Genomic DNA, 27,072 nt, shown 5'->3' on the forward strand with positions numbered 1-27,072 from the left:
AAGGAAGAAAATCTCCTGTTGCATGTAGCAGTAACGTCTGTATTGTGACCGTTAATTTGACGTGCCAAATTAGAAAACTGCACATACAAGAGTGGACTTAATTTTTTTTTCTACTCGCGTAGTACAATGTGCTACTAACGATATCGCTATCGGTAATCCAATGAGGTGCATTGTGTGATCGCAACTTTGACATTTCAATGTGAAACGTTTCACAATGTTCTTTTTCGCACTGCAAATGGCGGGAATTAAAAAAAAAAACTTCAACCATTTTATTTTATTTATGTAATTATTGTTAAATCGACTTTATAGATTAATTAAAATATGTTTATTATTGAATAATGAATATTTACACAACGGACAATAAGTGAATTTTACAGTTATTATTAAATTTTAATATTTCAACATTATTTAATTTGACTTGTATTCGAAAAAGTTCCCGGGTCCATTCTAAGGTTGTTATTAGTGAAAAAAAAAACGTTTCAAAATAGCGGGATTTGTTTTGCTTTTGCACGGAGTTCTTGAAAAATTGAAAGAAATAAAAGAGTTAATCAAGTGAGAATGTGTGACTTTGGGGAATTAAGTGATGCAGAAATTATGACGCCGCCAGAAATAAAACAGGCGGCAATGGAAGTGAGCAGTAATTTGCTACCTTTAAAGTCGAAAAATTCATTTATTGTCCGTTATATAAGTATTCATTGTTTATTAATTGTTTATGTTTGAGTCCGTAGAAAAAGTAATGTATGCAACTATTCATAATCAGCCATTGAGACACTCATGCGTATCTATTATGACATTCGTCTTCGCCTCATGTCATAAACTCGCTTTATGATACAGTTGCATAAAGTACTATTACATATATAAATGTCCAGTCGGGTTTCCATAGTAAGTCGTCCCTTATAGTGAAGAATATATGCTGAGTATGAACATCTTACTTTCGACTTATGATTTTTTTAAAGATTTCTTTTAATGTATTTTTTTTTCGGGTTGTAGGTATTCAAGCGCTTAAAATTTTTAAATTATGTTCTTCATACATAGAAGTGCATATACATGTTTGTATACATTTGCATCGCCACCCAAAAAACTAATACTAATTATCAAATAAAAAAATAACAATAAAATAATACATTTTTTATGTGGTTGTCAAGTAGTGACACCTCATGATTTTTTTCTCAGAATAGACCATATATTGGCCTACTACTTGTTTAAACATCAACATTTTCCAGGAAGTAAAAAAATCAGCAATACATTCAAACAAATGTGTATTCAAACGGTGTTTTATCGATGTCGTATGTCTACAAACTCCTCTATTATGATTGAGTTTTCTAATCAGTTTGTCGTATTTATGAGTAAAATGCTAATGACAACTTATAACAACAACATTTTGTATACGACACTGAAAAACACCGATTGTATATTTGGAAAATACAGCGAATATGCATACTACGTACACGCAACGCTAATATTAGTTCTAGCATAAAATTACATTCATGCTTTTCAGGTCTCACAATCGTATATGACCGATGACATACAACACATGTCTCGGACTCAAGCGGAGATCATGTACGAAGAACCGTCGGGGCGGTCGCTCATCACCAATTACCCCCCGCAACAGCCGCCCCACCACCCGCACTTGCCGCAGTGACAACCAACACCATTGGACGGAACTGAGCCTTACCCTCCATATAAATAGTTAGCATAATCAGCTAACATAGATCTATGTGGTTTGCTATCGTACAGATCTGCCCATAGATAGGCAGCTATACTTTTCCGATTTTTCTAAGTTTCAGTATGATTTTGAAAAATATTTGTACTGGAAATAGCGAAAAAATAAAATATAAAACTGTAAATTTCGAAATCAATATAGATTATATTAGTTTCGCTCTGAAGTCGGTGTCGGAACGCAACGGCTCTTATAGTGAATGTTGCGTGTGATGTTGCGGCATGAAAACTGTTTGAGTAGATAGATGATGACTCGTACGACGTACTAAGCGGTCCGTATATTATTTTATCTACAACACCCATATCATAAGTCCTCTATAATGCGTTCAAAAACCGTTGGCAATGACCAGCATTAAACAACAGATTTTACTATGACAACTTTCTTGTCTGTGGTAGTAGGTAACAGCAGTAAAGGTGATAATTGATATCAGACGGTTCACTCGGATGAATGTTTTTGCGAGTACATGCTTTATTTTTCTTTCATTCCATGTTCACACGGCTTAACTTAGCTTAGGTATTCCAATACCATAAAAAAGAACATTCATCCGTAGTTTCCTTCAATATGGCGTCGAATGAAGTCGTGCGAGTGAACGTTCTCTCTTGTGTTCAGACTGTTCATTTTTCTTTCATTCGGAGAGGAATGGATAATGCCGAATCAACCGATTGAACATCGCTGCATCGGTTCATTAATGAATTCATTCGGCACTTTTGTTTCACTTTGTGTTCAGACGTGTCATTTCGAGTGAAAGATGCCGAATGAAAGACAGAAATGAACGAAAAATGAACCCTCTGATACCACCTTTACGGGCTTTACGTAATGTTCATTACAACTGTTATTACAGTATCAAATATAGTACTGTAATGAGTTTAAAATTTTGAATAGACAGTATCCACAGACACAACATTTTCCCGATACGAAATGTCACTTTGGTATGTTTTTAAATATAAATCGCACGACAATTTGATCTCGAGCGATTTGTCTGTGTCTTGAAAAAAAAAAAACATTCGTGACAGATTTGTCTTGCTGCCATTACTGTTGTCATTTTGTTTATTGTTTTTTGCTGTGTTTTAAAGTTTATAAAAATAATTCATTTATCTGTTTTAATTTATTTATTAAGTACATTAGTTTAACACCTATGGATATGTTACTGGTAAAACAAGTCAGTAATGCAATGCAGGTCATTTGTTATCGGTTTCTGAACCCATCTTAGATTACTTATATTATAATATGTAAGTATGTAGATAAATATTGTATGCAACTATACGTTATTAGGCCTTAAAACACTCATGTTTTTAAGGACCCCTATTACGTAACAGTTGCATAAACTACTATAAATAAATCATTGCTTGCCTCAGTCTATGTCAAATTAATCTGTTTTTACTTTGGGATACGCTAAAGTTTATTAAATTCAAAATATTTATTTCATTTAGGAATTGCCTTAGTGTATAATGTTTTAAACGATTGCGGTGATGACACAAGTCTATTGTTATAGGGGCTTTGCACGGACGAACTATTTCAAAGATTTATTTTCGATGTTATTTCGTTATCATAGCCGAGGCGATCTTCTTGTACCTACAGCATGTGTGCCAATACCAATGAAACATAATGTGATAGTTTCTTTATTTTTATACTTGATTCGTAGTTTTTTCTATAAAGTGTTATATTTTTATTATAGTAAGATGTACGGTATTTTATGTCAGATTTATTTATAACCGGTTATATAGCTCATATTTTTTATATTCTTTAGTAGTTTGCATAGCAAACACATCATGACGTTAGATTTTTTTTTAGTTTAGATAAATGTTTGGACAACTTAGTGCGGTCTTATATGCCATAAAAACTTTTTTTATCTTATAGTATTATGGTTGACAAAATGTTCTATTTTAAGAGTTGCGTAGGTGTCTGTCTGTATGTCAAGACCCTTTTTTTCAGAAACGTGTGGAGGAATAAAGCTGAAATTAATATCAAATACTTAGTTCTGCTTCATGTTGGAGCAGTGAATAAATCAAACTCTCTCTCGCAAAAAGTTTTGCTTAGGAGATGGGCTCTGCTAACAATGGATATTCATAGACAGCTGTAAATTTGTACAGAGCCCTCGGTGCGCGAGTCCGTCTTCTAGGTTTTGAGTCCTACTTGGCAGATTTTTAGGGTTCCGACTAGGAACCCTTATAGTTTCGACATGTCTGTCCATCTGTCTGTATGTCCTTCCGCGGCTAAGCTCAGAGACCGTTAGTACCAGAAAGCTTTAATTTGGCATGAATTACAATACATATCAGTCATGCCGACAGAGGAAAAAAAAGAAAAGATTTTCCCCATAGACGTTTATTGGGGGTAAACTTTTTTCTCAACTAACCGTATAGTGTGGGGTATCGTTGGATAGGTCTTTTAAAACCATTGGTTGCTAGGACGATTTTTAGATTTACCTAGTGATATGTTAGCGAAATATTCAATTTTAAAGTACTTTATTAAAATCGAGCGTCCCCCCCTCTTAAATCTGAACTGTTGGGTGGAAAAATTCAGGATGGTAGTAAGTACATCAAATTTACATGGAGAATTATAACGGCTAGGCTTGCTTGAGAATTATTAGTAGTTTGAGTAAATATCAGCCTAAGGTATAAAATATACCTAAACTTAGAAGATTCCGTGCACAATACGAAATCCTTAGAAAAAAATTACTTGATGGCTACGGAACTCTGTCTTGGGCGTGTCCGACACACTCTTGGCCGGTTTTTTTATACTGCGAATGTTTTTTAAGACGAGAGGTTTAGGTACCAGAACCAGACACCTTATTGTCATCATACTTCAAATCACAATCGTTTTCAACTTTCAACACTTGTTCTGTCTCGCGGTATAAGACGGGGATAGAAAGTGATGGTGAATGCGATCGCGAAAGTCAGCGCGTTAGACGATACGGCCTCAGTTTTAAATAACTACTATCAGAAGATTTTTTTAAGCCAGAATAGTAATAAATGGTATTAGAGTAAAGAGGTCTGTGAGATGTATGTGACGTGACGTTTAGAACTGACTGACCCGGCGAACTTCTCTCAATATGAACATTATATATCTACAAGGACACGTTACTACTACATACAGCAGCTCACCTTCTTTAGTTTTTTACCTATAGCTGATCTTATAAGGAAAAAAAAATGCTCCCATACCGCTTTTCTCTCCCTCATCGCTAACCATTAGCTAACTGGTTTTGGTTAATTATCGTCTGTAAAATGATGACTACAGAGAGTTCATATGAACGCAAAAGTAAAAATTAGAGAGTTCGTGGTTAAGTAATAACCATTGTGATTTGGGTACACATCAATATAGTCAAGCATATTGAATACAGTTCGATATTGGAAGGTTTTTTCTCTCGATTTTTTTAAAAGTTTTTGCTCGATTATAAAAATGGTAAATACAAAAGTTTAACTAGTAAAACTTCTCTTATGCAAAACCACAAATAATAAAAAACATAATGTAACATCCTTTGTTTGCAAGTCCGACTTTACGGCTCCACTTAAGCGGAGACGAGCGGAGCGGAGAGATGTGTAGGATCGACCAATCTTAAAATATATTAGTTGAAATTAGTTTGCGTTTCTTGATATAAATAAAAGATGAACATCTAATTGCACCTTTATATTTTTCACTATATAATATACAATTATTTTGATGTAGTTTTTCTGATTAAATAAACGGATTAAGTTAAGAACAAAATTACACACGTAACGTAGGCAGGAGATCGAGACAGAAAGGGAAAGAGCTACCAGAGACAATCAACGAGCTAGTGTTGCCGTAGATGTCATACCATAGAGGCATAGATTAATATTTCCAACAAAATCCACTTGAAATCCACATCTCGGAGACAATATGTAATATAATATGATAGGTCGATCCCTACACGTCTCCTCTCCACTTCGCTCGTCTCCGCCTCAATGGAGCCGCAGCCTAACTTGCCGTCATTTCTGTTTATCATCAACAATCTTTCAATTTCTATTCATCGTAATTTTATTTTTTTATGTTATGGTCTAATATAATATATAATTATAAAAAATACGCCATTATTAGTTATGATCATGAATATTACGTTAATCGATTTCAAAATCAAAACAACAAGTTTTTTGGAAACGAGGGATCCTCTAAATTGAAATACATACGTTATTAGCTAGAATCAACTATAATCAAGTTTATTAATTATTGCATACGAACATTGGGGTAAAATGAAAGTAAAAATATTTATTACTTAGAATGAGAATTAGTGCCAAAATTCAAATCAACGTTAACTCCTAAGCATTATCTTGTCACTGTATTATAATTCATAATTATCATAATCAATATTTTTATTGTTTTTAAGGCTGTGCAATTCTGTAGATCATAGAATATAAGTGTGACAAAATAACAATCTTTTGAATAACTTATCAGTTGTTACTTTTAAATACATTGTCTGTTTGATTTTACTGAGTGCAATTCATAATTTAAGTTGCATTTGTTTTTCTTATTATTACGTTAAATTTTGTTACAAATAGTGTTCTAGACGATATTTATGTTACGGTGTTTGAGTTTACTGTATAAAAATTAAGTTATAGTTTTTTATTTTTAATCCAGGACCCTTTCTAAAATAACGAGAGATAGCATATTAATGATCATTTGAAAATGTTAGGGTTTCACTGAATTTTTTAAGTACCTAAATTAATGTGGTAGTACGTAATTTGATGTAATCTATGCACATCATTTTCGCAGTGAGCGAGACTGTGTCTGTGTGGGAGATAAGTAAAATATTGAAGCTTGTGGATCTGAAACTGATCTAGTGATTGATAAAGTGGGGATGATGGTTCTTGCTTGTTGTGCGTACCGCTGGTGAGCTAACCATCTTTACTGTGCAGGACGTATACACAGTAAAAAAACAGAAATAACTAATATTTTTAGTATAGAGTGCGGTAGCAAGTTAAAAAAGGTAGTCTCTTTTTTATACATTTTCTTACTCTCGTGTACCAATGTCAGCTTTTGATGACTATATCCTGTTGTGACAACTTTTCTATTGAAGTGTCTGGTGTTAAACTGCAACATTTATCTCTTCTACGGCAGAAACCATTAGACTAATAATAATAATTAATCGGCATGCCAGGCTGGGCACTATGTAGACACTGCATGTGTACAGTCAAGTGCAAAAATATGGACTTATCTAACACTTCAAAAATATGTACCACCGAATCTTATTCCGACGTAATAAGGCGGTGGTAACATATTTTTGTGTGGTTCGAACAGATACTTATTTTTGCACTTGACTGTACTTATAATTAGGTAGTGCCTGGGTAAAAAAGTATTCTATTTAGTCGGCCAGTTAGATTACCTATCAGAAAACATTCGACTCTTATTTTTTATTTTGACAATGAAACAAAAAATTACAAAGATGAAACTCGTCAAAGTTCGAGAGTGGGAGCTAGTGACGTCAGTCCGTAGTAAAAAGTGTAGGTATATAGGTATGACGTCACACGGAACTTTAACTAATTAATATAGTATCTTCATCATTTTTTGATTTTTTGTTTAATTGACTAAGGAAAAAAGACGTGTCCGATATTTTATGAAAATATAACTGACAGAGATATTTTTTTAGGAATCTAGCCTATTCAATCAGTGCAATATTTTATATTTTAGTATCTGCCGAGAAAAGACCCGTACCAAGGTCATCTTCATCATCTCATCATCATCTTTGCGAAAATGTGATGCACATGCGTATCTACAAAAAAATAAATTTCATTGACAAAACAATGCTGTACAGTCCGGTTTTTATCTTTTTGGAGTAGTGTTCTAGTAATTCCACTGCAAATAGATGCAGTGGGTGGACTTTAGGGAAATTTTGAAATACCTATTTATTTTATTAATAATTCATTAATTATATAAAATAATGTATTTTGTTTAAGAAGTTTAGTCAAAAAAAAATCGGTCAATATTTAGTACATACAATGGGTGCGCGTGTGGAGAAATAATATTTTTGAATCTGTAACATTTAAATTGTGTACTTTTTGTTAGGGTGTGGTAATGTCCCAGTGCTGGGCAAAGGCCTCCGCCCTGTATTTCAAACTCGTCCTGCCTGCACTCATTGTCACGAAGTAGTAGGTTTTTAAAGAAAATTGCGTACGTACTCTAATACAGGACATTTTAATGGTTGTTAATCGGGTCTAAGTGTGCCGTTGCTCACTTGTGGGTTTGAGCTTCGAAGGGACGCTTCTGAAAAAATTTGTCTTCGTGGCGTTTGTATATCTGACTATTATACTTATTGCTACTTTACCACAAAATTATTGTCTAAGGATGTAGTCAATGTCATAGCGGCCTATACACTTTTTGATGATCTTCAGAAATATTGCAGGTTTAATGTCAAGCATAACGAAGGTATAGCCTTGAGGTTAGTGACCCTGATTAAAACGCTCGAGGTTGAGGGTTTGATTCCCATGTGACGCAAAAAATATATGATGTCTCCGTATGTTTCTACTTGATATGTAGATGTTATATTTCATAAAGTATGTATCTGCGCTGGAAAGCGAAAATATATTTTCTTTTTAAGAATACAATACCTATACTCTACGAATTGTGGTATCAAGCGAGAATCAGTTTATTATTATAAGTAAGTACGTGTTTACTTCGTTAATTTATATAAAATTAATATGGAAAAGTATCAATTATTATGATTGTGAGACTGCCACTTCGGCCAAGTTGTCCAATTTTGTACATACTATTGTGTATAAGAAAGAGGGGATATTATTATTTATAAATACATTTTTACTGATAGATTTGATGTTGTTATCGTTGTAAAAATATACAGTTCAATTTATGATTAGGTATTCAAATAATGCTAGTTGATGCTAATTTTCAATCAATTTTAATTACGTGACCGTCAAGATTTTCTGAAGGTAGTAAATGTAGAGGCGGAACGTTGTCACATTAACAAACGCAACGTATTTGTAAACACTAATTAGCGATCACCATGCTATGACAACATTCCATGTATGCTCAACAATTACTACATACATACTACGTATATTAGGTATCATGGCACTTACTTTACAAATGATCGAAATACATTTTTTTTTATTGTAGTGCAAAGAGGTTCCAAGACGATCAAGCGGCATTTTGATCACTTGCAATGCTTGCTTGAATGATCATTATAAACGGTCAAAATGCTTGATTCGCCTTGAAGCTGTACCGTCGCGGGGCCTCTAAAAAACCACACAAGTATAGTTTCATCAAATTAATTTTAAAGTTATAGCTAGGTCAGTGGTTTGTTTTGTCTACGTTTTTATTTTTGTACGAGGGTTTAGTCCAATAATGTGTGATGATTATTTTTTTAATAAGTAATCTGATACATTTTTTGTTGTTATGTTTAATTGGAAAGTACTTATATTTTTATCAATATGTTTACGAATAAAAAGATGCAGCTTCGTATTACTAATGAAATGTACAACGTGTTATTTTTGATTTCCATTAACTTTAAGAGAACATTCAACAGGTTACAAGATACCTAATCGAGAATTAAGATAATTAATGATGAGTGGTAAAACAGTGTTTTAAACTCGACATTTAGCAAAATAAGGTAAAAATAATGTTTTTTTGTATTTCTTAAGTGTCACGACAATCTCATTCGTTTGAACTTTACAAATGTGAAATTAGATTTTTTGGAATAGCAAAAAATGTATTACCGCATAATTTCTATCAATGAACTTAGCTATCTATGGAAGTTAACGGAAATTAAGAAAAACACCGTGTATAGCCAGCTACAAAAGTAAGTGGTCGCTTTTGTATTCATACATCTACCTTATGATGTTACGTACATAGCTGTAAAGTGACAAGGTGTACAACCGACCAGCTACTTTTTGCAGACTGTATTTTTTTAACTTTACTTAACCACCGATATATCGTTTTAACGATTTCCTATTGATCCTATTAATAGACTTTGTCAAACTTAAAAGTACAAAAGTTAACATTAACCTTTTCAATTTTGAAACTAAGTACAAGAATACTTAAAAAAAAACCGACCAAGTGCGTGTCGTACCACGCGCAATTAAGATACTGTAAGTAGTCGAAATGAAGTTAAAATTGGTCCCAGAATGATCGCTAAGCCACAACGTAAAACAAAGATAATATTTTTTTATTGAAACTTGAAATTATTTTGTGTAAAGACAGTTTTTTTGGAGATATTTCTAAAACTAAAAGACGCATTGTTGCTACTATTTTTTTTTAAATCTTTTTTGATGACCTGATTTATATTTATATGATATGCGCATTTTCACGAGTTTTGGAATTAAGTTTATAAATCTTTAAATAGTCATTTATTCAAAAGATAATAATAATAACAATAGAAAACTATAACCAACTCAAATAACTCGCCCCTCGCCATTCCCGCCACAAAGGTGCCCATAACGCTCGCGGCATTTCCACGTTGGATAGCTATGGACAGCCTTTGCACCAGAAATGACTCGGAGCGAGGGTCCTCCCCTTTTTGCCTGAGTCGACGGCCCAAATCACCTACAAAACGCTTTGCATCCGCCCCCCAGCAGCCCGCCGTCTCCACCGCCAAGGGAACGAATATATACCCCCATATATTTATTCAAAAAGTTACGATAAAACTGCTTGATCGATTTAAAAAAAATCTTTCACTATTAGAGTGCTAAATTATTCCAAAGTGCCATAGGCTATAATTATTTATTCAAAATATATTTATTCAAAAAGTTACGATAAAACTGCATGACCGATTTTAAAAAAAATCTTTCACTATTAGAGTGCTAAATTATTCCAAAGTGCCATAGGCTATAATTATTACCAGTAAAAAAGGGTTCCGTACTAAAACTTCAATAATGTAACTCAAAGTGTAAAAAAAGTTGCCATAAAACATCTTTCATCGCATGCGCTGTGGAAACTATTGATGAAAGAACAAAAAATGTCCTGCAATATTAAAGAATATATCAATATCTACAAAAAACTTCGCAATACCTGTAGATTTCTTTTTGAATTATTCAAATCGGACATTCCAATCAAAAGATATTATGAATTTAAAAATATCAATCTAACCAAAAAATGCATTTACTCTACGTTGACACGCCCGGCTTCGTGAGTGTCGGGTGTAGTTTTTGCGAAATGGAGCTGAAAAATGTGTGTGAAGTGCCCTTGATTAGAGCCTTTTTAGAGTTCTGTGCCCAAAGGGTAATAAATCGGGACCCTATTACTTAGACTCAACTGTACGTCTGTCTGTCTGACTCTAGGCTGTATCTCATGAACCGTGATAGCTAGACAGTTGAAATTTTCACAGATGATGTATTTCTGTTGCCGCTATAACAACAAATATTAAAAACAGAATAAAATAAATATTTAATAGGGGCTCCCATACAACACACGTGTTTTTTTGCCATTTTTTGCTCGATATTAACGGAAACAGGTAGTTGCTTGAAATATTCACAGAATATTTATTTGTATATTCATTCACTTGAAAAATAAATAATTAAATTATGATTGGTTTTTAGTTTGTATTTTCGATAAATAATTAAATTAAAATAAAATAAATATTTAAGGGCCATATAGCAAACGTGTTTTTTTGCCGTTTTTTGCTAATGTCTAATGTTGTATAGTTATGGAACCTTTCGTGCGGGAGTCCGACTCGCACTTGGCCGGTTTTTTTATTTTGCCCGTGCGAAGCCGGGGCGGGTCGCTAGTTATGTATATAGACAGAAAATAAACGTGGGTCCCGTTTTAGCCATTTTGGCTAAGGAAATCTATAATGTGTTGTTATCTAATATTATAGAATGAAAATGATACCAAACTCATTATTGTGAAACAAAAAAAAATGAATTATGTGGCCCCCAAAATGTTAGGTACCTACATTTCAATTAAAAATGACCTGCAATTTATTTTTTAACTAAAAATAGTAACGTTACAAGGGGTTTCTTGACAGGCGAAATATCGCTAGATGGCGTTAGTATCGTAAGGTCTGTTTTGGGCCTGTTCGACATTATAGTCTTGCTGCAATTGGCTTATTTAGTTAACCAATCACAAACATGACACAAATGTCAAAGTTGTCAAACGAACCTCACTATACTAGCGCCGACTAGACCTAAACCCTCATTCGAACCTAACCTAACCTAACCTATCAAAATAAGATCCCAACGAAAAGTAACGCAACACGCATTAATTTACTCGTCGTAATTTTAAATATAATTTGAAGTGCAATCATGACTAAATTAGCTGGTGTTGGTACCCAAAAATTTAAAATTGTATTTTTAGCGCACGTTTTCATTTTTGGTATTTAGTAATTTTTTTCGTTGAGTAAAGCGAAAAAAGGCATGGTCTTCAAATATTTTAGATTGTCATGCACTTCTTCTATTTTATTTGTAAAGTAACTAGTTGTTACTCCATAAAATCCATGTATTCTATTGAAAAACATATTTATGTAGGTAAGGTATTGAATATGTCAATTGTCAGTCTCCTTTAATCTAGGTCTCTCTCAAAATCTCAAAACCAATGATCATGAAAGTTATCATTTGTTTATTTTGATTTATGAGAATTCAAATCATAAAATGAAAATGCTACCTTACCTGTAAACATAATTTCTGTGCACAATAGTAATTAAATTAAAAAACCATAGTAATGTAGATAAGATATACTATACATATATGTACGCATAGACAGGTGTTCCATTTGTTGCCTGTGACTTACGTACCTGTATTTATTTTGAAGCCATGCCAGCAGGGCTTCTACGAAACTCGAAGTTCGTCCGTCCCTCTCGCTCTCGTATTAAATAGTATAAGTGTCAGAGGGACCGCACGACACGAACTTCGAGTTTCGGGTTTCGTAGTAGCCCTGCAGACCATTGAGGACTGAACTGTGAGAAATTGTCTATACCCGCAAGGGAGTGGTGTCTATGCTATACAAGTAAGAATTAATCTAAGTGTCATTTTTGTTCGGTCTTCGAAGGTCACTTCTGGTTTCTCTTTAAAACAGTGTGTCCATTTGTGCTGTCCAGTGTCTTGACCAATTATCATTAACTATAATTTCTCACAGCCTAATATCAAGAAAATAAAAAACGGTGTATTAATGTTCATCGAATTTTATTAACAAATGTGTAAATGGTCATTTTATTATTAGAAGATGATTGTTCTTATTATAAAACCGAGATGAGAATACAATTCGAAAGTACGGTTAGCACGACAGTACTTATACTGAATAATTATAACCATGAGTAAATCTATGATAACTGCATAGTTTGAGTGCAGACATCTATAGATAGTAGATTTACAAAGTATGCTTCACGTCACTACATATTTAACAATTCTATTCTTGATGAATGCTGTGTCACTTATTTTATAAAAAATATTACTATATTTGACATAATATATATTTGTCTTTATTTTCCTCATAATTTTCATGTTATTGAATCGCTGACCTACCTATCAAAATACATTTGTAATAATATATTGGGGGTAAAGCAATAAAGAGTGTTCCTAAGAGTATAATAATTACATCATTTGTATTTTATTTAACTTCTTAATATAATTTAACTATTATTTTTACTAATAATATTTTTTCGACCAAACTAGAATCCTCATGTATTTTCATTTATCTGCAAACTCTACCATTGCCAATGTCATTTCATATATTAATTTAAAAACGATGTGCTCAATTGTATTTTAATCTCGATTTGATAATATCTGATACGACTGCATACAGGGTAATCCCAAAAACACGATGTTTCAAGAAGCTACGTGATATTGATTGTAGTAGATTTTTAGTAGGTATTTTAAATGTTTAGGTACAATGTAAGAAATAATTTAAGACTGGTTAATAAACTGGACAACCAGATACATGTGTTTTTTTGCCTCCTTTAATGGATAACAGTCAGGTCGTAGGTACAAAGTAGACACTCGCCGTGACCCAGAGCCATTTTGATTGTTACAATGAAATATATAACTAACTTTGATTTTCTTTACCAATTCGCGATTAGATAAACAGGTTACCTGTCCCGAAGCAATGTGCAGCGTTCTTTTGACACGTCCCCAATAGTCCCCATAGTAATGTAATATCCCCAATGTAATGTCCCCATAGTAACTTTCATTGGTTATCTAAATGTGGTTCAAGAATCATAATCCTACTAATATTATAAATGTGAAAGTTTGTGAGTGAGTGAGTGAGTATGTTTGGATGAAATTTCGCGAAAAGTTAGTTTATAACTAACCTGGATTAAAACATAGGATACTTTTTATCCCGATATTCCCACGGGATATGGATTAAATCTCGAAATAACAACCGCTGGGCTTAGAGTCATGAAATTTGGTATGTAGGTAGTTGGACGTCTGTAATAACACATAGCCGACTTTTTGACCCGGTATTCCCACGGGATAGGAATAAAAGCTTGAAATAATAACCGCTGAGCTTAGAGTCATGAAATTTTGAAATTTCAGCACTGGGTTTAGTCTTGAATTTTGTACAGTTATTCACACCACAACCTCAATGAAGACCACGATATAAATTTAGGAAATTTCCAGGGAAATTTTGTAAAATCCCGAAAATATCAATTGCAACTACCAGACCGAATAGTTTACGCGTGCGAAGCGGCGGATAAAGCTAGTAATATTATAAATGTGAAAGTTTGTGAGTGAGTGTGTGTGTGTGAGTGAGTATGTTTGTTACTTCTTCACGCTGAAATGGCTGGACGGATTGGGATGAAATTTGGCAAGAAGTTAGTTTATAACCTGGATTAAAACAGGATTTTTTTATCTCGATATTCCCACGGGATAGGGATAAAATTTCTAAATAAGAACCGCTGGGTTTAGAGTCATGAAATTTGGTATGTAGTTAGCTCGACCTCTGGAATAACACATAGGCTACTTTTTATCCCAATGTTCCCATGGGATAGGGATGAAATCTCGAACTAATAACCGCTGGGCGTAGAGTCATGAGTTTTGGTATGTAGATACCTAACTGGGCATTCAATTCAACAGCTGTATCTAATGATTAATGCGTGCGAAGCCGCGGGTAAACGCTAGTAACATAATAAAAATATAAAACAATAATAAAATAACAATAATATAATATAATACGTAATATTGATTATTTATCGAAAGAACAACTGCATGTATTTACATCACTGGCCATGAGGCACATGTGCCTCATGGGAAAGGGAACCTGTTAATATTTATTTATCTCTCATAATGCTTTCGTGATCCGGGGCCCTATCCTCCATTAATCAATATAATTAGGTATACAGTCGATATAACATAGGTACCTACATAATTATGGCAGTTGCAACACAATTTTCACTTATAAATCAAGGATTAGTTACTTTCTCCTGGGTAACACGCTGTGCGGATGATTTCAAAATCAATTCTAAAGTAATAATCATACTTAGATGCTGTCAAATTTAATTGCCGATGAACTTATGCGACATGCTGCCCTTTACTCATTCGCCAGTAATGGCCCTGCATCGTTATCAGCTCCTCGTGCGTCCCTTTTTCGACGATTTTACCTGAAAGAAAACAAGTTTCAATGCTTCTATGCGTGTTCCCAATACGTAAGCTGTTAAGTACCTATTATAGAAATACTCCTAAAAAATCTCTCGTTTCCCGGCAGAAAGCGGCCGGAAGTAGTTTTTTAAATAAATGTAAACATAATAAAGCTGAAGAGGGTCGAAAGTCTGTACGTACCTACATGAAACATATCCGAAAAAAAGTTGTCTGAGGATACTTAGATTCGATAACAAAACACGCTCCAACAGTTTTTAGAAATTTTATCTGTGTGTCTGTTTATCTGTTTGTCTGTTTATTTGACCGCGCATCGCGTGAGAACGGCTGAACGGATTTTGAAGCAAACTACTAATCTGTCGAGAAAATCCCCGGCCAGGTTAAAGGCTATAAAAATTCATCCCCTAAAAGGGGGTAGCCACTATACTCGTTTGAGTTTAGTTTGCACCTGAATCTTATGAAATTACTTAGGAAGGAGGTGCAAACTTTTTTTCAACGATATGTAAACTATGCCGACAAAATGGTACAATAAAAAAATTTTTTTTTTTTTTTTAAGTAGCCTGTATAGTGTCCCAGTGCTGGGCAAAAGCCAATAAAAAAATGCTGCTTGCTGCTTGCTGGGCAATAAAAAAATGCAAAAAAAAATTTTTTTAGGGTACCTTGTAGTGTGGGGTATTGTTGGATAGGTCTTTTAAAACCAAAAGGGGGTTGCAAAAACGATTTTTACATTCAGTGATTTATTTGCAAAATATTCAACTTTGAACTGCAAATTTTATAAAAATCGAGCGTCCCCCCCCCATCTAAAATCTAAACCAGTGGGTGGAAAATTTGAAAAAATTTAGGATGGTAGTAAGTATATCAAACTTACAAAGAAAACTATAACGGTTAAGTTTTCTTGAGAATTATTAGTACAGTAGTAAATAGTAGTAAATAGCAGACTAAGGTACAAAATATACCTAAACTTGGAATATTCCGTACAAAATACGAAATCATTAGAAAGATATTACTTATTTTTTTTGTAATGGCTAAGGAACCCTATTTCGGTCGTGTCTGACACGCTCTTGGCCGGTTGTTTAAAGACCTCCTAAAGGCTCACTATTTGTCACTAACTTAATCCTCATTGCAGTCTTTGATCCTTCTCTATTCTTTTGTTTTTTGTTTATATTGTTTCTTTAATTTCCTTTTTAAATTCCTTTTCTCCCATGCGGCCTTTTGAAATTTTTCCATTGATATTTTGTATTTTTTTTTTAATTTGACTGGATGGCAAACGAGCAAATGGGTCTCCTGATGGTAAGAGATCACCACCGCCCATAAACATCTGCAACACCAGGGGTATTGCAGACGCGTTGCCAACCTAGAGGCCTAAGATGGGATACCTCACGTGCCAGTAATTTCACCGGTTGTATTAAGTATATGTAGTGTATAAGTATTATATTTAATGTATTTGTTTATTTATATAATTTCTGTTATATTTGTGTAGTTTTTAATATTTCTGAGAAATTGGTTGTCTGGAAGAGATCGTTTTTTAGCGATAAGACCGCCTATTGTCTATATGGTGATCAATAAAGAATATTTGTATTATATTGTGAGCATTTCAAGTCTGACCTGACAAAATCTCATTAGGTACTTACTACGATCTATGGAGTATTGTGTAAATATAACTACGCAGAAATCTACGCAGACGAAGTCGCGGGCAAAAGCTAGTAAAGTGAGTTTAAACCTTCGACTTTTTATATCCAGTTCGTAATCGGAACTTTCGTTACCTTTATCAACAACACAGATGAGACTGGCATCTTTTATGGTGGAGAGACGATGGGCAATGGTGATGCATGTCCGGCCCTTGGCAGCCTTCTCAAGAGCCTCCGAAACAGCCTGAAAAAAATAATAATTTCGCAATAAAGTTGTATCAGATTGATAATTTAATGATACTCCACACTAGGTATAGATATTTAGCCCAATTTTCACTGCGAGCGGAGTGGACTCCGTGCGGACTCAGTTAAACGTATACAACGATCGGCTGCATGAAAGTACTAACACCGAACCTCTATGAAGTTGGTCGATCTAAGTTAAACTATGTCTACGGTATACTATTGTTTACCCGCTCGCTGTTGGCGTCGAGCGCGGAGGTGGCTTCGTCCAGCAGCAGCAGCCGCGGCGAGCGGATGAGCGCGCGCGCGATGCACACGCGCTGCTTCTGACCGCCCGACAGCTGCGCGCCGCTCGAGCCCAGGTTCGTGTCGTAGCCCTGACGATATACTATTGTTTACCCGCTCGCTGTTGGCGTCGAGCGCGGAGGTGGCTTCGTCCAGCAGCAGCAGCCGCGGCGAGCGGATGAGCGCGCGCGCGATGCACACGCGCTGCTTCTGACCGCCCGACAGCTGCGCGCCGCTCGAGCCCAGGTTCGTGTCGCAGCCCTGACGATATACTATTGTTTACCCGCTCGCTGTTGGCGTCGAGCGCGGAGGTGGCTTCGTCCAGCAGCAGCAGCCGCGGCGAGCGGATGAGCGCGCGCGCGATGCACACGCGCTGCTTCTGACCGCCCGACAGCTGCGCGCCGCTCGAGCCCAGGTTCGTGTCGCAGCCCTGACGATATACTATTGTTTACCCGCTCGCTGTTGGCGTCGAGCGCGGAGGTGGCTTCGTCCAGCAGCAGCAGCCGCGGCGAGCGGATGAGCGCGCGCGCGATGCACACGCGCTGCTTCTGACCGCCCGACAGCTGCGCGCCGCTCGAGCCCAGGTTCGTGTCGCAGCTGCCTGACGATATACTATTGTTTACCCGCTCGCTGTTGGCGTCGAGCGCGGAGGTGGCTTCGTCCAGCAGCAGCAGCCGCGGCGAGCGGATGAGCGCGCGCGCGATGCACACGCGCTGCTTCTGACCGCCCGACAGCTGCGCGCCGCTCGAGCCCAGGTTCGTGTCGTAGCCCTGACGATATACTATTGTTTACCCGCTCGCTGTTGGCGTCGAGCGCGGAGGTGGCTTCGTCCAGCAGCAGCAGCCGCGGCGAGCGGATGAGCGCGCGCGCGATGCACACGCGCTGCTTCTGACCGCCCGACAGCTGCGCGCCGCTCGAGCCCAGGCTCGTGTCGCAGCCCTGACGATATACTATTGTTTACCCGCTCGCTGTTGGCGTCGAGCGCGGAGGTGGCTTCGTCCAGCAGCAGCAGCCGCGGCGAGCGGATGAGCGCGCGCGCGATGCACACGCGCTGCTTCTGACCGCCCGACAGCTGCGCGCCGCTCGAGCCCAGGTTCGTGTCGTAGCCCTGACGATATACTATTGTTTACCCGCTCGCTGTTGGCGTCGAGCGCGGAGGTGGCTTCGTCCAGCAGCAGCAGCCGCGGCGAGCGGATGAGCGCGCGCGCGATGCACACGCGCTGCTTCTGACCGCCCGACAGCTGCGCGCCGCTCGAGCCCAGGTTCGTGTCGTAGCCCTGACGATATACTATTGTTTACCCGCTCGCTGTTGGCGTCGAGCGCGGAGGTGGCTTCGTCCAGCAGCAGCAGCCGCGGCGAGCGGATGAGCGCGCGCGCGATGCACACGCGCTGCTTCTGACCGCCCGACAGCTGCGCGCCGCTCGAGCCCAGGTTCGTGTCGTAGCCCTGAAAAATAATTATGATACAATTAGGTATCGACGTACCTATATATCAGTCAGTCGTATAAAGTCTTATAAAGTCGAAGAAATATAAATTACTATGATATAGGTACCTCTGTACACTGAAGAAAAAAAAGATTTGCTAACATTTTATTGTCTTGGGCGTTAGGAGAGTAACAAAAAAAATTGTTGCTTGTAACATGACTTTAGTGACTTCAAAACCAAAGCCTACCTACTAGTAGCTAAAAGTTAGGTGATGTCTTCCAAAATCAGTTTTGCAATATTAGCACAATTTTAGTTTCTAATTAGTTAGTACATTTTGGCTAAACGTCAAGTAGCTTAACTAGTTCAGCTATCCTTTTTTTCAGTGTATTACTACTTTGTTGGGGGCTGTAAATATTGCAGCCAATTATAAGGCAGTGCGTTTGTTACGAGTATCTTAAATCTTCAGCAGCCATTGGCCAAAAGTTTCAGTTTCATTGCGCGGCGACTGCCATTTGTTCGTGGGATAAATGTAGATATGTATTTTATACACTATAATTTCAAGTTGTCATGAAAATTGTATTCGGTTAGATATGTACTTATCAAAGTAATCGCACTTTTCGAAAATGAATCAAAAACTGAAACTGACCTTTGGGAGCGAAACGATGAAGCTATGAATATTTGCAGCTTTAGCTGCGGCGACGATTTCCATCATGGTGACCTTCCGACTGTTATCACCGTACGCGATGTTCTCCGCAAGTGTGCGATCGAACAGCACAGGTTCTTGCTGCACCACACCCAGCTGTTTCCGCAGTCGAGGCAATGTCAGCGAGCTGTTGATGTCGCGTCCATCTAATTCCTGAGAACATCAATTGGACTATTGGGACTGATGGTGAGTAGGTAAGCACAGCCACCAGCATTAATATCTGACATAACAAAGCGTGCACTAATATCTGATACGACTTGGATACGACTCTATAGAACCGGTAGAACATGACAGATATTTTTGAATGCTCTATCCATGACAGATTAATGCAGGTGAATGTACGGTTGCTAGTTATTACCCACTGCTAACAAGAATAAAGCTCGTGTAGCGTCATTTAACGTATAGCTAATTTTGCAGACACTTCTCGTACACGTATGTAGGTACAGCCAGATATTGCAAAATATTTGCAAAAGACCGTGTGTTCAATCACGCAACACTAGTCCGTGTTCAGATATTTTCGAACACATATTTAGACTACTCCTCTAGAAGGTGCGCTTTTAAAAACGGCACATGGATGATGAAACTTATGAATAGGTAAATAAATACCAAGAAGAGAACCAAGAAAGAAAGTCTGGTGATTGTAACATATTGAGGGAGTTGGAGACGTGAAGCCGGGTTTTTAGCCGGTGAGAGTCCGTCACTATTTGGGCCCTCCCTTCCCATCCCAGTCGTCCATTTTGATTTTTTCCCGACTGCACGCTGCCATCTCCTATAAAGCACCTCATATAAATAAAAAAAAAAGTAATCAATAAAAGCAAGGTCCTGTCTTTGGTTGTTAAGACGACTCAACAAAAAAAAACCATTCAGGCAGGTAATGATGCTAGCCATGAACAGGCATATTAACGTACGATATTTCCGGAGTCAGGGTCGTAGAACCGCTGCAGCAGTTGCAGCACGGTGGACTTGCCGCAGCCCGAGGCGCCCACCAGCGCCACCGTCTTGCCAGCTTCCGCCTTCAGGTCGATGCCTTTCAGTACTCGAATGTGAGGACGCGTCGGGTAACTGAACTCCACATCTTTGAGACTGAAGTTCCCGGTTGCTTTCTTCAGACATATTGTTTTTATTATAAAGATAAAATTGATAAAAGATCTGATGAACTATAAAAACATTCTTGTAAATAAAGTTAGCTATGATAGCGTAGGATGGCAATAATACTAATAAACTTTTAGTAAAATATAAGTATTGATTGAAATATAACAGCTCTACGAGTATCTTAAGTACTGAACCTAAATGAAAGTTGTCAGGAAAAATATGAAAATCGGAAGGGTTTATCAAATTAAGTACTGTTAATCTCATACTGCCACAGAGACTACTTAGTGCCACTCCGAATCAGGTAAAACGAGCAGTAAACTAGGAGCATTTAAAAGTTTCATTAATCTTAGTCTTGTTTCATGAATTTTACGCCAGGAGATGCACGTGCACCCCCTTACACCCCCATACTGACGCTCTTGTAGAGACCCTCTCCACGCGTATTTAACTCACACTTGACCAATTTTGCCGCTTTAGGTGGTACCCATGGCTGACATACCCAATCTTTTCTATCCTTAATGCCAGGTTTCGTTATGATCTTCGGCTCTCTGTTGATCACCGACAGGATCCGGGCGCCGCAAGCTTTGGCCGAGTTGAAGCTTGGCGCATACACCAGAGATTGTCCGAGCATGTAGGCACCATACATGGACGCCTCGGTAACTCTGATAAAATGGAATAAAATTGAGAATGTTCTTTGCGCTGCGTCAGTTACTTGGTTTTATATAGCCGGACCTTTATGTCCCGAAACATTACGCAGATATTTGCTTAGAATCATAGCTTGGACGCTAGGTAAGTGCCAATTTCATATTTCGTACTAAGTAGTCTTTAGTGGTTGATATTTTAGGGCTTTTAGGGATCCAGCTATCTACATACTCGTACTTCATACGTAACGTAGATCAATCTACAGCAATTATAAATGCATAAACGCTGTGGATTTATAATATTATAATAACTAGCTGTTGGCCGCCACTCCGTCTGTGTAGGATTTATTTATTGCCATCCCGAGGGAACTGCAATTTTCCGGGATAAAAACTATCCGTACTTATACCGAATTTCATCTAAATCGGTTGAGCGGTTTTGACGCGATGAGGTAACAAACAAACAAACAGACGTGCAAACATTCGCATTCATAATTGTTGGTATAATATACATTTTATATTGGCAAAACTGTTTTTTTCTACTGTTCTGTGTGTACAATCTATGACACACTATAATATTATTTTCACTTCTCATGCTCTTAAAATGTTACTTTAGTCTCTGCATATCGGGACTAAAGCTCTTTATTAATCTCTAGGGCTTAAAGTTTTTTTTTTAATTTACTCTGGAAACCCTTAAACAGCCAGTCACGGTGTTTGTGAATAGAGGATTATCGGCATTTTCATTGATTGTATGTATTTTTATGGCGTGGAAATAACCACAAAATGACAACTGTGACAAAAACCGTTATAATTTCGTGAACCACGATTAATGATTAGGAAAATGAACATAATATTTAATTAATATTAAGGGTGACTTCATTTTATTATGCATAGTCCAATTAGTTTTAAAATAGTTTTCAAGTTTGAATCTGTTGGTTAAATGTGCAAGCACTTAAAGCGCCACTTTACCTCAAAAAAAAAAAGAAAAACCGCGGAACAAATTGTTTTCCCATTTAATTTTGCGTAAGTTGCATACGTTTTGCAATACGTGTTGCGTACGTTTGCAAGCGTACGTTGTAAAAAAGTAATATTGTAGTTAGTTATGTATCTATAGAACGTCGTTTTTATCCCTCGCATTCAAAGTGAAAAGTAGAGTGTTATTTAACGCGAGTCTAGACTAAACAACCATAATGACACTCGAACTATAGCCACCCCAGCTCCGTTCGGGTGGCTTAACATCTCGTATCTTTATGCCTTGTTTTAGTCCCTTGTTAAACAATCTACTATTTTCTACGGCTGACAAGACGTAAATTGCTAAAACTACTTCTGTTTAGTCAAAGAAATAAGGGCTTATTAGAACAACATAAATAATCAAGACTCGTTGAACTATAATAAGAATAATATTAGTGGGATATTGGTAGGATTAAAATTATAAATATATATTTTGAAAACCGTACCATATTTTGGACGCACTGCATATTAAAACCTGCTGCTAGTGAAACTGTGCCTACGACTAAGTTACACTCCACGCTCATTCGCTTTCGCTTGTACGCGTCCTGGGAAGTCTGATTGGTAAACTTACAGCAGTACAGTCTTATAGGATAGGCCTTCGTAGGCGACCAGTACGGCGCCGTAGACCGTTGCACTGGAGTACGACAAGAAAGGCACGTAGATCCCCAGTCCGAGAACAAGGCCACGCCAGCGCGACTTTTTGGTCACGGCGGCGCAAGATTCTACCAAAGCACTGCTGAATTTCTCTAGGAAGTAAGATTCCAAGCCTACAACAAACAACACACTTTTTTTTAACGTCGGATAACTTCAACAATTTGGTATGTTGCTCTATCAAAATGATTGTGTAAGTCGCAAACGGCTCTTTGTTATTTTTTTCTTTTTTTACTACCAGCGCTTACGGAAAGTCCATTAAGTGTAGCCAATAAGAAATCGCCGCAAGAAACTTGACAGAAAGTCATTATTTTAAAATAAAAATGATGTTAGGTACAATAAAATTGACTTTACAACTAATACAAAGTAGGCACTGACAAAGTAAAGAAAAATCTATTTAATCACAACTTTGACAGCTTGGGTCACTGTCACTGTGTAAGATAGGTAGTTCCCAAATACCTAGGACTTAGGTACTACACATACTTATCTAATATACTTATTTGCACACACTTCCTAGCATTCTAACTGATCTTACCTAAGCTCTGCACAGTTCTAATACTGATGATGGCTTCTGTGGCAATTGCTGTGGCGGATTCCATGGCATTCCGCTCGTCCGTCTGTGACTGTTGAGACATGATACCCTCCAGCCAGATGCTTCCCACCATCTGTGTTCGATACAAAAGAGAATCGTCACTTCATCTATTAATTAATCTAATACCTTTAAACGAGCAATTCTTATATATCGTCACTACTGTGAGAAAAGCTGGTATCTCGAAGTCGAATCTTTCCGACTGAACTTAATGTACATTGCTTTAAGGGTCAAATTTGCTGACATATTGATTTGAGATACGAGATTTTTTCAAAGTAGTGACGATATTCCTACATATATATGTCGGCGGCCGATCGTAAAATCCGCCAGATCACGAAATTCCTAGGCATATTCCTAGGCATATTCCTAGGCATATCGTGAAATGCCGCCATTTCATGAATTGGCTAAGGGTCATCCGCCATATCGTTCAAAACTCACCGTTTAGCGATTTGCCTAGTGACGTTTAGGCAGATCATGAAATTCCTAGGCATATCATGAATTGTATGGTTTAAGAATTACTAACTTTCAAAAATAACACAAATTCTACTTTCAGCAAAATATCCTATCTACGATATTTCAGGTACTTTCCCTTGATGAAGTAATCCTAAAAATGAATATCTAAGTATATTGAAATACTCACAAGGGGTAAAAATGCTGTGCTAACAAGAGTTAGCTTCCAGTTATAGCAGATAGCCATGATGAAGCCAACCAGCACAGAACTCAAGCCCTGCAGGACTAGTCCGATCCTAAGGCCAGTCGCGCCTTGGACTTCTGCCGCGTCACCACTTAATCGAGAGCACAGTGCACCAACTGTATTTGATTCCTTGTCAAAGTAACCAATTTCCTACGAAAATTAACAAAATTTTACAGAATGCCAGTAAAATTTTGCCAGTAGACATTATCCCTTCTTAACCGTGGTCCGGTTGTGTAGTCCGGCCAGCCGGACTGTGGAAAATTTCTTTTTTCGATTGTCCGGTGGCGATACTGTTATGGACCCGCGGGGCTTTAACAAATTACAAGTGATTTATCGAGCGCCACAGTATCATGCTACTGAGGGCCTACTCCGAAGTTCGAAAATCGAAGTTTGTATCATACTGTCCCTCTCGCTCTCGTATTAAACAGTGTAAGTGTCAGAGGGACGGAATGACACGAACTTCGAATTTCGTAGTAGCCCTCCTGGCACGATTTTACTGGCATCCATCGTATAGACCAGCACAGTCATATCCCCGTAGCTTTTGCCAGCAAGAGCCTGTTTCCACTTGTCGGGTGTCGGATCCGTTTTGTGTCGGATGTCGGTCATTTCTATAGAAAATCGTGTCGGGCAAGTGTGAATAGCTTCATATAAAATGTTCTGCCACTGGAAAATCCAATTAAAATCCGGCCCGACAGCTCTAAGAGACAACCTAGGTTCTGTAGTATCTTGCAAAAATCATTAGGCGACTGCTATGCACCATTATAGTTTTATGGATGCAGAGAATGAGGATACGCGTAGATGAAGCTGCATTCACATTTCATTTCTTGCCAAAAAAGTGCTGACCGTTTTTCCCGGCACGCTCCGCTTAATGATATTATCCGCCGGTCTCTTGCCACCATAAACGTGCTGTCAATTTTAGAACCCAATAGCATTGCGCGAGATGATGGCAAAAGGCCGGACGGTATGTCTCTGATGCCCTGGAGGATGGGTCGGGTTTTAGTTTGGGACGCAACCTGCGTCGATACCCTAGCCCCTTCACACCTCCAGGGTATAACTAAAAAAGCTGGCGCAGCGGCTGAAGCGACCGAGGGCAGGAAAGTATTAAAATACCAGGGTCTCGGTTCAGCATATAATGTCGTTGCTGACGGATTTGAGACCCTGGGTCCTTGGGGTCCCGGCGCACAAAATTTTTTTAAAGAAGTGCAAAAGCGCCTGGTCGACATTAGTGGAGACCAAAGGGCTGGCAGCTATCTCTCTCAAAGAATCGCCATCGCCATTCAACGAGGGAATGCTGCCAGTCTCTTGGGCACCATGCCACGGGGGCCTTTTTTAGATTTAATTTAGTATGTATTAAGTTTTTAAGTTAGGTAGTTAGTTTATAGTTAAGTTTTATATGGTTATTTCTTCTTAAATTCTTGTATTTATGTGAATAAAAATACACTTCGACAAAAAAAAAGTAACGATGACTTACTTGTCTTAACAAACTACTAAAATACTGTTGCCTCAATCTCGACGTCATTTGTAATCCAGCGTTAGTAAAGGCGGTGCTCTGTAGGCACATGGAAATTCCAGCGATAGCGGCTACCACGATAAACATACCCGAGTACAAATCAGCTAGGTATAGTATCTCATCATGATCTTTTAACGCAAAAATCTGTAAAAAAAGAGAAATAAGTAACTACTTAAGCGATTGAATTGTCGTCATCGTCGAAATATTTCAATAAATGCTTTGTCGCCATTTCTACCTAAGGTAATTATACTATTTCGTTCACTTAAATACGGCTGACGAACTTGTTTCAAACTACTCACTATAACTAACAAACATCGTCATCACATCACATAAGTCTGTCCGCCTACCTATTGCAGTGAAAGCACCGTGTACGGCGAAGTATTACTTACTCGTTAGCTCGTTACCGTGTTATTTATACTAAGTATGGCGGTCGGCTAAACAAACAAACGCAATGAAAATGTTATACTTACCCCACCAGTGTATCCAAAGAGAAGAGCAAATGCTGGAAAGCAAGCACCCTGTATGAACGCGGCGATTGATCCTACTACCAGGGAAGGCCACTCCGGTGCATTCAGTTTCATCAGTTCCCAGTCGCTGACGGGTTTTACATCCTGAAAAATAATTTGCTCTGTAGGCAATAGATAAATTTATAAGACCTAACGTGGTTCAATGCAATGGTAGCTAGTGCAGTGCAGTGATAGTAGTCGAAAAGGCATTTACATTAGAAAATTGGGACACTTAAACCGACATACAACTACACCGACAATCACAATTCTGACTGTGATTCAACGACCGCCTCGTCTAGATATTGAGACGAAGCGTAGAGTTTCAAATAGAAAAAATGAAAGGACTTTAAAAAAACAGGATTGTTTCGCTTAATTAAATAAGTATCTAGCTTACTACATCGTCTTCCTTTTCTTCATCACTGCCGTCATTCTCAACGTTGTAGACAAAGTTTGCCAGACCAGTTGACATCACCGAACTTATAGAGCCCCTAGGAGTCATCCAGTCATGAGATTCTAAAACCAATGGAAATGGAATAAATAAGCAAAGTTTTTTATGACAAAGAAAAAAATGAAAACGATCATATGAATCACGTGATGTTTCGATATAAGATACTGCTGACCGCAGCTTGAAGAGACCGTCAGTGTCCGTGGGATAGTGGTGAAGACAAGGGGTTGTCTGTCATCTAAATAATAATGCAAGACAGACAGTAATGGTGAATAACGATTTTCAGTAAAAGCGCAAACTTTATTTATTTAATTTTTATCATCTAATTTTCTGGTCAGAAACTGGTTTGCGGCAAACTGGTCTGTGCAAACAATTGTGATTATGCTAAGAGAAGAGTGAGATAAATGCTGTTTTTTAGCAATAATTTCAGCCTCTCTTATCTTCGACGTCTG

General features: G+C 37.6%; 3 protein-coding genes across 7 annotated transcripts in view; 1 reads left to right on the forward strand and 2 right to left on the reverse strand.

Moving 5' to 3' along the window:
• Positions 1-13,549, forward strand: part of Clk (circadian locomoter output cycles kaput protein Clock) — a 32,459-nt gene extending 18,910 nt beyond the window's left edge. For all 5 annotated transcript variants that reach the window (XM_074096600.1, XM_074096592.1, XM_074096607.1 and 2 more), the window contains exon 14: positions 1,499-13,549. In XM_074096600.1, coding sequence (XP_073952701.1) covers positions 1,499-1,642 — 144 coding nt within the window. In that variant the 3' untranslated portion in view covers positions 1,643-13,549. The remainder of the gene's footprint in view (positions 1-1,498) is intronic.
• The window catches only part of LOC141434213 (multidrug resistance protein homolog 49-like), a 29,606-nt gene continuing 15,315 nt past the window's right edge, over positions 12,782-27,072 (reverse strand). The window contains exons 15-26 of the mRNA XM_074096580.1: positions 26,570-26,688; positions 26,140-26,280; positions 25,631-25,813; positions 24,106-24,309; positions 23,412-23,541; positions 22,797-22,992; positions 21,076-21,238; positions 20,396-20,590; positions 19,431-19,640; positions 18,660-18,806; positions 16,971-17,079; positions 12,782-15,212 (exon numbers count right to left, since the gene is read on the reverse strand). Coding sequence (XP_073952681.1) covers positions 15,124-15,212; positions 16,971-17,079; positions 18,660-18,806; positions 19,431-19,640; positions 20,396-20,590; positions 21,076-21,238; positions 22,797-22,992; positions 23,412-23,541; positions 24,106-24,309; positions 25,631-25,813; positions 26,140-26,280; positions 26,570-26,688 — 1,886 coding nt within the window. The 3' untranslated portion in view covers positions 12,782-15,123. The remainder of the gene's footprint in view (positions 15,213-16,970; positions 17,080-18,659; positions 18,807-19,430; positions 19,641-20,395; positions 20,591-21,075; positions 21,239-22,796; positions 22,993-23,411; positions 23,542-24,105; positions 24,310-25,630; positions 25,814-26,139; positions 26,281-26,569; positions 26,689-27,072) is intronic.
• Positions 17,393-17,796, reverse strand: LOC141434247 (uncharacterized; the record flags this gene model as incomplete). Its single annotated transcript, XM_074096636.1, has 1 exon — positions 17,393-17,796. A coding segment is annotated over one exon (333 nt), but the record flags the coding sequence as incomplete, so codon positions are not given.

The sequence above is a fragment of the Choristoneura fumiferana genome, chromosome Z (assembly GCF_025370935.1).
Source record: "Choristoneura fumiferana chromosome Z, NRCan_CFum_1, whole genome shotgun sequence".
Lineage (NCBI taxonomy): Eukaryota > Metazoa > Arthropoda > Insecta > Lepidoptera > Tortricidae > Choristoneura > Choristoneura fumiferana.